General features: G+C 48.7%; 1 protein-coding gene across 1 annotated transcript in view; it reads left to right on the top strand.

The window, feature by feature from the left end:
• The window catches only part of LOC135564791 (serine/threonine-protein kinase SMG1-like), a 137,286-nt gene that overhangs the window by 107,288 nt on the left and 16,348 nt on the right, over positions 1-13,650 (top strand). The window contains 6 exon segments of the mRNA XM_065010850.1: positions 966-1,128; positions 2,037-2,226; positions 11,075-11,367; positions 11,467-11,676; positions 12,415-12,552; positions 12,914-13,066. Coding sequence (XP_064866922.1) covers positions 966-1,128; positions 2,037-2,226; positions 11,075-11,367; positions 11,467-11,676; positions 12,415-12,552; positions 12,914-13,066 — 1,147 coding nt within the window.

Genomic DNA, 13,650 nt, shown 5'->3' with positions numbered 1-13,650 from the left:
GAACAGACACAGTCTCCACATCACCAGGTTAGAACAGACACTGTCTCCACATCACCAGGTTAGAACAGACACTGTCTCCACATCACCAGGTTAGAACAGACAGTGTCTCCACATCACCAGGTTAGAACAGACAGTGTCTCCACATCACCAGGTTAGAACAGACACTGTCTCCACATCACCAGGTTAGAACAGACACTGTCTCCACATCACCAGGTTAGAACAGGGGAACAGACACTGTCTCCACATCACCAGGTTAGAACAGACACTGTCTCCACATCACCAGGTTAGAACAGACACTGTCTCCACATCACCAGGTTAGAACAGACAGTGTCTCCACATCACCAGGTTAGAACAGACACTGTCTCCACATCACCAGGTTAGAACAGACACTGTCTCCACATCACCAGGTTAGAACAGGGGAACAGACACTGTCTCCACATCACCAGGTTAGAACAGACACTGTCTCCACATCACCAGGTTAGAACAGACACTGTCTCCACATCACCAGGTTAGAACAGACACTGTCTCCACATCACCAGGTTAGAACAGACACTGTCTCCACATCACCAGGTTAGAACAGACACTGTCTCCACATCACCAGGTTAGAACAGACACTGTCTCCACATCACCAGGTTAGAACAGACACTGTCTCCACATCACCAGGTTAGAACAGGGGAACAGGATGTTGCGGGCCCAGTACTGGGAACAGACAGGCAGTAGGGTTCTTGTTAATTGGTTATGTTTTATTGCAGGATGTTGCGGGCCCAGTACTGGGAACAGACAGGCAGTAGGGTTCGTGTTAATTGGTTATGTTTTATTGCAGGATGTTGCGGGCCCAGTACTGGGAACAGACAGGCAGTAGGGTTCGTGTTAATTGGTTATGTTATATTTCAGGATGTTGTGGGCCCAGTACTGGGAACAGACAGGCAGTAGGGTTCGTGTTAATTGCTTATGTTGTATTGCAGGATGTTGCGGGCCCAGTACTGCCAGCTGATGCAGCCTCCAGGGGCCAGTATGGACGCCGTGGGACAGGACTCTCCTAAGATGTCCGCCGGTCAGATGCTGCTGGTGGCCTTCGATGGCATGTTTGCTCAGCTAGAGACCGCCTTCGGCCAGCTCACAGAGAAGGTAACACATCTACTTCCTCAATGTCCTCTCTCTTTCTCAATCTCTTTTCCCTCTCACTCTCTCTCTATCTCAATCTCTTTCCCCTCTCTGACTCTCTTTCCTAATCTCTTTCCTCTCCCTTTCTCAATCTCTTTCCTCTCTCACCCTCTCTCTTTCTTAATCTCTTTCCCCTCTCACCCTCTCTCTTTCTCAATCTCTTTCCCCTCTCACCCTCTCTCTTTCTCAATCTCTTTCCCCTCTCTCACCCTCTCTCTTTCTCAATCTCTTTCCCCTCTCTCACCCTCTCTCTTTCTCAATCGCTTTCCTCTCTCTTTCTCAATCACTTTCCCCTCTCACCCTCTCTCTTTCTTAATCTCTTTCCCCTCTCACCCTCTCTCTTTCTTAATCTCTTTCCTCTCTCACCCTCTCTTTCTCAATCTCTTTCCCCTCTCACCCTCTCTTTCTCAATCTCTTTCCTCTCTCACCCTCTCTCTTTCTCAATCTCTTTCCCCTCTCACCCTCTCTCTTTCTCAATCTCTTTCCCCTCTCACCCTCTCTCTTTCTCAATATCTTTCTCTCTCTTTCTCAAGCTCTTTCCCCTCTCTCAGCCTCTTTCTCAATCTCTTTCCTCTCTCACCCTCTCGTTTCCTCAATCTCTTTCCTCTCTCACCCTCTCGTTTCCTCAATCTCTTTCCTCTCTCACCCTCTCGTTTCCTCAATCTCTTTCCTCTCACCCTCTCGTTTCCTCTCTCTTTCCTCTGTCTCTTTCTTTCTCTCTCTTTTTGGCTCAATCACTCTTTCATCTTAAACTCATCTTTGTCTTGTTATTCCTCTTCACTGCACATTCCATTTGTTTGTCACTTATCTCGGGCTATTCCTTTCTTCTCACTCTCCCGTCTCTCTATGATGTCATTTCCTCTCCTCTCTAGATGATTTCCATGGAGGTGCCGCCGGCGTGGCGGAAGGTGGATGTGATGCGTGAGGCGCGGGCGGCCCAGGTCCATTTCTTCCACAGCGGTCCTCACAGACATGTTCTGGAGGAGATCTTCTTCCTCAAGAGACTCCAAACCATCAGGGAGTTTTTCAGGCTCTGTGGATCCTTCGCTCAGACACTCTCTGGTGAGAATACTGATGGCTTTATAGTCTCTCTGTGTGGATCCTTCGCTCAGACACTCCCTGGTGAGAATACTGATGGCTTTATAGTCTCTCTGTGTGGATCCTTCACTCAGACACTCTGGTGAGAATACTGATGGCTTTATAGTCTCTCTGTGTGGATCCTTCGCTCAGACACTCTCTGGTGAGAATACTGATGGCTTTATAGTCTCTCTGTGTGGATCCTTCACTCAGACACTCTGGTGAGAATACTGATGGCTTTATAGTCTCTCTGTGTGGATCCTTCGCTCAGACACTCTCTGGTGAGAATACTGATGGCTTTATAGTCTCTCTGTGTGGATCCTTCGCTCAGACACTCTCTGGTGAGAATACTGATGGCTTTATAGTCTCTCTGTGTGGATCCTTCACTCACACTCTGGTGAGAATACTGATGGCTTTATAGTCTCTCTGTGTGGATCCTTCGCTCAGACACTCTCTGGTGAGAATACTGATGGCTTTATAGTCTCTCTGTGTGGATCCTTCACTCAGACACTCTGGTGAGAATACTGATGGCTTTATAGTCTCTCTGTGTGGATCCTTCGCTCAGACACTCTCTGGTGAGAATACTGATGGCTTTATAGTCTCTCTGTGTGGATCCTTCGCTCAGACACTCTCTGGTGAGAATACTGATGGCTTTATAGTCTGTGTGGATCCTTCGCTCAGACACTCTCTGGTGAGAATACTGATGGCTTTATAGTCTCTCTGTGTGGATCCTTCGCTCAGACACTCTCTGGTGAGAATACTGATGGCTTTATTGTCTCTCTGTGTGGATCCTTCGCTCAGACACTCTCTGGTGAGAATACTGATGGCTTTATAGTCTCTCTGTGTGGATCCTTCGCTCAGACACTCTCTGGTGAGAATACTGATGGCTTTATAGTCTCTCTGTGTGGATCCTTCACTCAGACACTCTGGTGAGAATACTGATGGCTTTATAGTCTCTCTGTGTGGATCCTTCGCTCAGACACTCTCTGGTGAGAATACTGATGGCTTTATTGTCTCTCTGTGTGGATCCTTCGCTCAGACACTCTCTGGTGAGAATACTGATGGCTTTATTGTCTCTCTGTGTGGATCCTTCGCTCAGACACTCTCTGGTGAGAATACTGATGGCTTTATAGTCTCTCTGTGTGGATCCTTCACTCAGACACTCTGGTGAGAATACTGATGGCTTTATAGTCTCTCTGTGTGGATCCTTCACTCAGACACTCTCTGGTGAGAATACTGATGGCTTTATAGTCTCTCTGTGTGGATCCTTCGCTCAGACACTCTCTGGTGAGAATACTGATGGCTTTATAGTCTCTCTGTGTGGATCCTTCACTCAGACACTCTCTGGTGAGAATACTGATGGCTTTATAGTCTCTCTGTGTGGATCCTTCGCTCAGACACTCTCTGGTGAGAATACTGATGGCTTTATAGTCTCTCTGTGTGGATCCTTCGCTCAGACACTCTCTGGTGAGAATACTGATGGCTTTATAGTCTCTCTGTGTGGATCCTTCGCTCAGACACTCTCTGGTGAGAATACTGATGGCTTTATAGTCTCTCTGTGTGGATCCTTCACTCAGACACTCTCTGGTGAGAATACTGATGGCTTTATAGTCTCTCTGTGTGGATCCTTCACTCAGACACTCTGGTGAGAATACTGATGGCTTTATAGTCTCTCTGTGTGTTAAAATTCATTTTCAATTTAAGGGGCTTTATTGGCATGGGAAACATATGTTTACATTGCCAACGCAAGTGAACTAGATAACAAACAAAAACAAGTGAAATAAAATGTTAAAACATTAATTATTGCACTAGTTACAAAAGAATCAAGACATTTCAAACGTCATGTCTGTTATGAGCGTTGTCCTGTCAGATACAGAACGGCAGTAGAGGTCAACACTAACGTCATGTGTCTGTTATGAGCCTTGTCCTGTCAGATACAGAACGGCAGTAGAGGTCAACACTAACGTCATGTGTCTGTTATGAGCCTTGTCCTGTCAGATACAGAACGGCAGTAGAGGTCAACACTAACGTCATGTGTCTGTTATGAGCCTTGTCCTGTCACTCAGATACAGAACGGCAGTAGAGGTCAACACTAAGGTCATGTGTCTGTTATGAGCGTTGTCCTGCAGAACGGCAGTAGAGGTCAACACTAACGTCATGTGTCTGTTATGAGCCTTGTCCTGTCAGATACAGAACGTCAGTAGAGGTCAACACTAACGTCATGTCTGTTATGAGCCTTGTCCTGTCAGATACAGAACGGCAGTAGAGGTCAACACTAACGTCATGTGTCTGTTATGAGCCTTGTCCTGTCACTCAGATACAGAACGGCAGTAGAGGTCAACACTAAGGTCATGTGTCTGTTATGAGCGTTGTCCTGCAGAACGGCAGTAGAGGTCAACACTAACGTCATGTGTCTGTTATGAGCCTTGTCCTGTCAGATACAGAACGTCAGTAGAGGTCAACACTAACGTCATGTCTGTTATGAGCCTTGTCCTGTCAGATACAGAACGGCAGTAGAGGTCAACACTAACGTCATGTGTCTGTTATGAGCCTTGTCCTGTCACTCAGATACAGAACGGCAGTAGAGGTCAACACTAAGGTCATGTGTCTGTTATGAGCGTTGTCCTGCAGAACGGCAGTAGAGGTCAACACTAACGTCATGTGTCTGTTATGAGCCTCGTCCTGTCAGATACAGAACGGCAGTAGAGGTCAACACTAACGTCATGTGTCTGTTATGAGCGTTGTCCTGTCAGATACAGAACGGCAGTAGAGGTCAACACTAACGTCATGTGTCTGTTATGAGCCTTGTCCTGTCAGATGCAGAACGGCAGTAGAGGTCAACACTAACGTCATGTGTCTGTTATGAGCCTTGTCCTGTCAGATACAGAACGGCAGTAGAGGTCAACACTAACGTCATGTCTGTTATGAGCCTTGTCCTGTCAGATACAGAACGGCAGTAGAGGTCAACACTAACGTCATGTGTCTGTTATGAGCGTTGTCCTGCAGAACGGCAGTAGAGGTCAACACTAACGTCATGTGTCTGTTATGAGCGTTGTCCTGCAGAACGGCAGTAGAGGTCAACACTAACGTCATGTCTGTTATGAGCGTTGTCCTGTCAGATGCAGAACGTCAGTAGAGGTCAACACTAACGTCATGTGTCTGTTATGAGCCTTGTCCTGTCAGATGCAGAACGGCAGTAGAGGTCAACACTGTAAAGTCGGTATCTGAGAGATGCTTTGTGTCAGATGAAGAAAGGAAACAAGGTTTCATCCACTCGGTTTTTTCAACCTTTTTCCAACTAGTGAAACGGCTTAAATACATGGGGCAGCAGGGTAGCCTAGTGGTTAGAGTGTAGAGGCGGCAGGGAAGCCTAGTGGTTAGAGTGTAGAGGCGGCAGGGAAGCCTAGTGGTTAGCGTAGAGGCAGCAGGGAAGCCTAGTGGTTAGCGTAGAGGCAGCAGGGTAGCCTAGTGGTTAGAGTGTAGAGGCAGCAGGTAGCCTAGTGGTTAGCGTAGAGGCGGCAGGGTAGCCTAGTGGTTAGAGTGTAGAGGCGGCAGGGAAGCCTAGTGGTTAGCGTAGAGGCAGCAGGGTAGCCTAGTGGTTAGCGTAGAGGCGGCAGGGTAGCCTAGTGGTTAGAGTGTAGAGGCAGCAGGTAGCCTAGTGGTTAGAGTGTAGAGGCGGCAGGGAAGCCTAGTGGTTAGCGTAGAGGCGGCAGGGAAGCCTAGTGGTTAGCGTAGAGGCGGCAGGGTAGCCTAGTGGTTAGAGTGTAGAGGCAGCAGGTAGCCTAGTGGTTAGAGTGTAGAGGCAGCAGGGAAGCCTAGTGGTTAGAGTGTAGAGGCGGCAGGGAAGCCTAGTGGTTCGAGTGTAGGGGCGGCAGGGAAGCCTAGTGGTTCGAGTGTAGGGGCGGCAGGGAAGCCTAGTGGTTAGAGTGTAGAGGCGGCAGGGAAGCCTAGTGGTTAGAGTGTAGAGGCGGCAGGGTAGCCTAGTGGTTCGAGTGTAGGGGCGGCAGGGTAGCCTAGTGGTTAGAGTGTAGAGGCGGCAGGGTAGCCTAGTGGTTAGAGTGTAGGGGCGGCAGGGTAGCCTAGTGGTTAGAGTGTAGAGGCGGCAGGGAAGCCTAGTGGTTAGAGTGTAGAGGCGGCAGGGAAGCCTAGTGGTTAGCGTAGAGGCGGCAGGGAAGCCTAGTGGTTAGAGTGTAGAGGCGGCAGGGTAGCCTAGTGGTTCGAGTGTAGGGGGCGGCAGGGTAGCCTAGTGGTTCGAGTGTAGGGGCGGCAGGGTAGCCTAGTGGTTCGAGTGTAGGGGCGGCAGGGTAGCCTAGTGGTTCGAGTGTAGGGGCGGCAGGGTAGCCTAGTGGTTCGAGTGTAGGGGCGGCAGGGTAGCCTAGTGGTTCGAGTGTAGGGGCGGCAGGGTAGCCTAGTGGTTCGAGTGTAGGGGCGGCAGGGTAGCCTAGTGGTTCGAGTGTAGGGGCGGCAGGGTAGCCTAGTGGTTAGAGTGTAGGGGCGGCAGGGTAGCCTAGTGGTTAGAGTGTAGGGGCGGCAGGGTAGCCTAGTGGTTAGAGTGTAGGGCGGCAGGGTAGCCTAGTGGTTAGAGTGTAGGGGCGGCAGGGTAGCCTAGTGGTTAGAGTGTAGGGGCGGCAGGGTAGCCTAGTGGTTAGAGTGTAGGGGCGGCAGGGTAGCCTAGTGGTTAGAGTGTAGGGGCGACAGGGTAGCCTAGTGGTTAGAGTGTAGAGGCGGCAGGGTAGCCTAGTGGTTCGAGTGTAGGGGCGGCAGGGTAGCCTAGTGGTTAGAGTGTAGAGGCGGCAGGGTAGCCTAGTGGTTAGAGTGTAGAGGCGGCAGGGTAGCCTAGTGGTTAGAGTGTAGAGGCGGCAGGGAAGCCTAGTGGTTAGCGTAGAGGCGGCAGGGAAGCCTAGTGGTTAGCGTAGAGGCGGCAGGGTAGCCTAGTGGTTAGAGTGTAGAGGCAGCAGGTAGCCTAGTGGTTAGAGTGTAGAGGCGGCAGGGAAGCCTAGTGGTTCGAGTGTAGGGGCGGCAGGGAAGCCTAGTGGTTCGAGTGTAGGGGCGGCAGGGTAGCCTAGTGGTTCGAGTGTAGGGGCGGCAGGGTAGCCTAGTGGTTCGAGTGTAGGGGCGGCAGGGTAGCCTAGTGGTTCGAGTGTAGGGGCGGCAGGGTAGCCTAGTGGTTCGAGTGTAGGGCGGCAGGGTAGCCTAGTGGTTAGAGTGTAGAGGCGGCAGGGTAGCCTAGTGGTTAGAGTGTAGAGGCGGCAGGGTAGCCTAGTGGTTAGAGTGTAGAGGCGGCAGGGTAGCCTAGTGGTTAGAGTGTAGAGGCGGCAGGGAAGCCTAGTGGTTAGAGTGTAGAGGCGGCAGGGTAGCCTAGTGGTTCGAGTGTAGGGGCGGCAGGGTAGCCTAGTGGTTCGAGTGTAGGGGCGGCAGGGTAGCCTAGTGGTTCGAGTGTAGGGGCGGCAGGGTAGCCTAGTGGTTCGAGTGTAGGGGCGGCAGGGTAGCCTAGTGGTTCGAGTGTAGGGGCGGCAGGGTAGCCTAGTGGTTCGAGTGTAGGGGCGGCAGGGTAGCCTAGTGGTTCGAGTGTAGGGGCGGCAGGGTAGCCTAGTGGTTCGAGTGTAGGGGCGGCAGGGTAGCCTAGTGGTTCGAGTGTAGGGGCGGCAGGGTAGCCTAGTGGTTCGAGTGTAGGGGCGGCAGGGTAGCCTAGTGGTTCGAGTGTAGGGGCGGCAGGGTAGCCTAGTGGTTAGAGTGTAGGGGCGGCAGGGTAGCCTAGTGGTTAGAGTGTAGGGGCGGCAGGGTAGCCTAGTGGTTAGAGTGTAGGGGCGGCAGGGTAGCCTAGTGGTTAGAGTGTAGGGGCGGCAGGGTAGCCTAGTGGTTAGAGTGTAGGGGCGGCAGGGTAGCCTAGTGGTTAGAGTGTAGGGGCGGCAGGGTAGCCTAGTGGTTAGAGTGTAGGGGCGGCAGGGTAGCCTAGTGGTTAGAGTGTAGGGGCGGCAGGGTAGCCTAGTGGTTAGAGTGTAGGGGCGGCAGGGTAGCCTAGTGGTTAGAGTGTAGGGGCGGCAGGGTAGCCTAGTGGTTAGAGTGTAGAGGCGGCAGGGTAGCCTAGTGGTTAGAGTGTAGAGGCAGCAGTCATTGAAAATAAGAATTTGTTCTTAGCTGCCTTGCCTAGTTAAATAAAGGTCAAATAAAATAAAAACAGATACTTATCAGGATATTATTATTGACAATATATCGTACCGTTTTGACGATTGCTAGTTGTCTGTTCCTGCTCCAGAACTCCAGGATGTTCTCAGCTTGTTCTCCAACCGTCTAAAATGGAGCCAGTTGGTTTTCAGCACTTTTATCTCCACGGCTTCTGTCTCCGCGGCTTCTGTCTCCGCGGCTTCTATCTCCGCGGCTTCTGTCTCCGCGGCTTCTGTCTCCGCGGCTTCTGTCTCCGCGGCTTCTGTCTCCGCGGCTTCTGTCTCCACGGCTGACCTAAACTTGTTTTCTCATGGCTCTCTCTCGTCTCTCTGCAGCAGACGTATAGTGATCAGTATGTTTGGAACATCGAATCACAATAAAATCACTATCGAATAGCAGTCCATATAGAATCACTATCGAATAGCAGTCCATATAGAATCACTATCGAATAGCAGTCCATATAGAATCACTATCGAATAGCAGTCCATATAGAATCACTATCGAACAGCAGTCCATATAGAATCACTATCGAATAGCAGTCCATATAGAATCACTATCGAATAGCAGTCCATAAAGAATCACTATCGAATAGCAGTCCATATAGAAACACTATGGAATAGCAGTCCATATAGAATCACTATCGAATAGCAGTCCATAAAGAATCACTATCGAATAGCAGTCCATATAGAATCACTATCGAATAGCAGTCCATAAAGAATCACTATCGAATAGCAGTCCATATAGAATCACTATCGAATAGCAGTCCATATAGAATCACTATCGAATAGCAGTCCATATAGAATCACTATCGAATAGCAGTCCATATAGAATCACTATCGAATAGCAGTCCATATAGAATCACTATCGAATAGCAGTCCATATAGAATCACTATCGAATAGCAGTCCATATAGAATCACTATCGAATAGCAGTCCATATAGAATCACTATGGAATAGCAGTCCATATAGAATCACTATGGAATAGCAGTCCATATAGAATCACTATCGAATAGCAGTCCATATAGAATCACTATCGAATAGCAGTCCATATAGAATCACTATCGAATAGCAGTCCATATAGAATCACTATCGAATAGCAGTCCATATAGAATCACTATCGAATAGCAGTCCATATAGAATCACTATCGAACAGCAGTCCATATAGAATCACTATCGAATAGCAGTCCATATAGAATCACTATCGAATAGCAGTCCATAAAGAATCACTATCGAATAGCAGTCCATATAGAAACACTATGGAATAGCAGTCCATATAGAATCACTATCGAATAGCAGTCCATAAAGAATCACTATCGAATAGCAGTCCATATAGAATCACTATCGAATAGCAGTCCATAAAGAATCACTATCGAATAGCAGTCCATATAGAATCACTATCGAATAGCAGTCCATATAGAATCACTATCGAATAGCAGTCCATATAGAATCACTATCGAATAGCAGTCCATATAGAATCACTATCGAATAGCAGTCCATATAGAATCACTATCGAATAGCAGTCCATATAGAATCACTATCGAATAGCAGTCCATATAGAATCACTATCGAATAGCAGTCCATATAGAATCACTATCGAATAGCAGTCCATATAGAATCACTATCGAATAGCAGTCCATATAGAATCACTATCGAATAGCAGTCCATATAGAATCACTATCGAATAGCAGTCCATATAGAATCACTATCGAATAGCAGTCCATATAGAATCACTATCGAATAGCAGTCCATATAGAATCACTATCGAATAGCAGTCCATATAGAATCACTATCGAATAGCAGTCCATATAGAATCACTATGGAATAGCAGTCCATATAGAATCACTATGGAATAGCAGTCCATATAGAATCACTATCGAATAGCAGTCCATATAGAATCACTATCGAATAGCAGTCCATATAGAATCACTATCGAATAGCAGTCCATATAGAATCACTATGGAATAGCAGTCCATATAGAATCACTATCGAATAGCAGTCCATATAGAATCACTATCGAATAGCAGTCCATATAGAATCACTATCGAATAGCAGTCCATATAGAATCACTATGGAATAGCAGTCCATATAGAATCACTATGGAATAGCAGTCCATATAGAATCACTATCGAATAGCAGTCCATATAGAATCACTATCGAATAGCAGTCCATATAGAATCACTATCGAATAGCAGTCCATATAGAATCACTATCGAATAGCAATCCATATAGAATCACTATCGAATAGCAGTCCATATAGAATCACTATCGAATAGCAGTCCATATAGAATCACTATCGAATAGCAGTCCATATAGAATCACTATCGAATAGCAGTCCATATAGAATCACTATCGAATAGCAGTCCATATAGAATCACTATCGAATAGCAGTCCATATAGAATCACTATCGAATAGCAGTCCATATAGAATCACTATCGAATAGCAGTCCATATAGAATCACTATCGAATAGCAGTCCATATAGAATCACTATCGAATAGCAGTCCATATAGAATCGTAGGAATCTAAATACTTATCGTATCTCCACCTAAGTATCATGATAATATTGTATTGCGACGTCCCTGGTAATTCCCAGCCTTATGAAACAGTATCTCAAACATTATATATAGTGTGTTTGACCCCCCCTCTCTCTCCCCCCTCCCTCCCTCCCAGGTACGTGCCCCCCAGTGTCTGAGGACCCTCCTCCCTCCAACGGCCCAGTAGTGGGTCTGGGGGGTGTAGGTCTACCAGGGAAGCCCCTGTTCCGGGGGACGGCGGCGGCGGTGGTAGTGAGCGAGGAGCAGATGACCCGGCCCATCAAGGCGTTCACAGCAGAGTTTGTCCGTCAGATGCTGATTGGTCTTCCCACCCAGACCCTGGGTCTGTCTCTCTGCAGCACCCTGTCCGCCCTGGGTCTGGATCTTACCGCGCAGGTGGAGGCCAAGGACTTCGGAGCCGACGGCAAGGTAGGAAGGAGGCCGTGTTACGGACCTGATCGATCAAAATGTTATGTCGTCTTCATACATTGTTAGTTCTGATTTAATGTGTGGTTGTTAATTGTCCAGGTGTCGCTGGATGAGTTGTGTAAGCAGACGGTGGTGCAGGGTCTGGGCGCAGGCCGTATGTCTCAGCTGCTACTGAACAGAGGCACGGTGCTGGCGTCCTCCTACGACACGGCCTGGAAGAAACTGGACCTGCTCAGACGCCTGGAGACCAGTCTGGACGCTGCCAAGGTCTCCCTGCAACGCACCCAGCTACACATCACCATGTTCCAGGTGAGAGGGGGGGGTGTGTGGGGGTTAACCCTGTCCTGTCTCTGTCTCTGTGTGTCACAGTGTGAGAGGAGGGGGTGTGTGGGGGTTAACCCTGTCCTGTCTCTGTCTCTGTGTGTCACAGTGTGAGAGGAGGGGGGGTGTGGGGGTTAACCCTGTCCTGTCTCTGTGTGTCACAGTGTGAGAGGAGGGGGGGTGTGGGCGTTAACCCTGTCCTGTCTCTGTGTGTCACAGTGTGAGAGGAGGGGGGGTGTGGGGGTTAACCCTGTCCTGTCTCTGTGTGTCACAGTGTGAGAGGAGGGGGGGTGTGGGCGTTAACCCTGTCCTGTCTCTGTGTGTCCCAGTGTGAGAGGAGGGTGGGGGTTAACCCTGTCCTGACTTTGGTATTATTCTGTGTAGCTACGTTTGCTAGCTGGCCAACCCAGAGAGAGCATTGTATTGTGGGTTTTGTAGTCGACTTGAGCTGCACCAGATTTTCACATGTTGCTACCAACCTTGTTATGACGACAAAAAATGAAATATTCCTTCACAAAAGTAAATATTGTTAATCGTAGGAAGTAGTGTTTTAACACTTGAGCTGCAACAGATTTTCACATGTTGCTACGACGACAAAAATGAAATATTCCTTCACAAAAAAATATATATATTGTTTTCACGTATCAGTGTTATTTAACACTGTTAATCATAGGAAGTAGTGTTTTGGGATTTACCCTTTAACCCCGTCCTCTGTCTGTGTTCCAGTGGCAGCATGAGGATGTGCTCGGCCCTAGGACCCAGCCGATGAGTGTGAGCCCTCCTCCTCGCTCCATCATCCTCAGTAGCATGAAGAAGAAGCTTTACAAACTCAGCCAGGACGAGGCAGCCATCGCTGCTGTCCAGGTCAGTCATCACCAATTATTATTTATGTTTTTTCATTTAACTCGGCAAGTCAGTTGAGAATAAATATTTTTTTACAATGACAGCCGGGGAACAGTTGGTTTAACTGCCTTGTTCAGGGGCAGAATGACAGATTTTTACCTTGTCAGCTCGGGGATTCGATCTAGCAACCTTTCAGTTACTTGCCCAACGCTCTAACCACTAGGCTACCTGCTGACCAATCTGTCAACCTTGATAGCTAACTAGACCATTACTCTTAGCTACTCCTGTAAATAAAATGCTCTCTTTTCTCTCTCTGGTCTGAGTCCTTTAATGACTGTGTATCTGTGTTTTTTTAATTGGATCTGTCCTCTCCCCCCTGCAGGAGAAGCTGGCATCACTAGAGGGCAGTATAGAGCAGCGTCTGAAGTGGGCCGGAGGGGCCAACCCTGCCCTGGCCCCAGTGCTCCAGGACTTTGATCTGACCATCGCAGAGCGCCGCGCCCTAGTGGCCCGGGAGAGCCAGCGTACCAGCCAGGTACACCACCCACGCTGCCCACCTTCTGGGTTTACGTCTCCACCTTCTGGGTTTACGTCTCCACCTTCTGGGTTTACGTCTCCACCTTCTGGGTTTACGTCTCCACCTTCTGGGTTTACCTCTCCACCTTCTGGGTTTACCTCTCCACCTTCTGGGTTTACGTCTCCACCTTCTGGGTTTACGTCTCCACCTTCTGGGTTTAAGTCTCCACCTTCTGGGTTTAAGTCTCCACCTTCTGGGTTTAAGTCTCCACCTTCTGGGTTTAAGTCTCCACCTTCTGGGTTTAAGTCTCCACCTTCTGGGTTTAAGTCTCCACCTTCTGGGTTTACGTCTCCACCTTCTGGGTTTACGTCTCCACCTTCTGGGTTTACGTCTCTACCTTCTGGGTTTACGTCTACCTTTCCTGGGTTTACGTCTCTACCTTTCCTGGGTTTACCTCTCCACCTTCTGGGTTTACCTCTCCACCTTCTGGGTTTACGTCTCCACCTTCTGGGTTTACGTCTCCACCTTCTGGGTTTACGTCTCCACCTTCTGGGTTTACGTCTCCACCTTCTGGGTTTACGTCTCTACCTTTTCTGGGTTTA

Source organism: Oncorhynchus nerka, linkage group LG26 (assembly GCF_034236695.1).
Source record: "Oncorhynchus nerka isolate Pitt River linkage group LG26, Oner_Uvic_2.0, whole genome shotgun sequence".
In the NCBI taxonomy this organism is placed as follows: domain Eukaryota; kingdom Metazoa; phylum Chordata; class Actinopteri; order Salmoniformes; family Salmonidae; genus Oncorhynchus; species Oncorhynchus nerka.
This window is presented reverse-complemented; position numbering and strand designations above follow the sequence as displayed.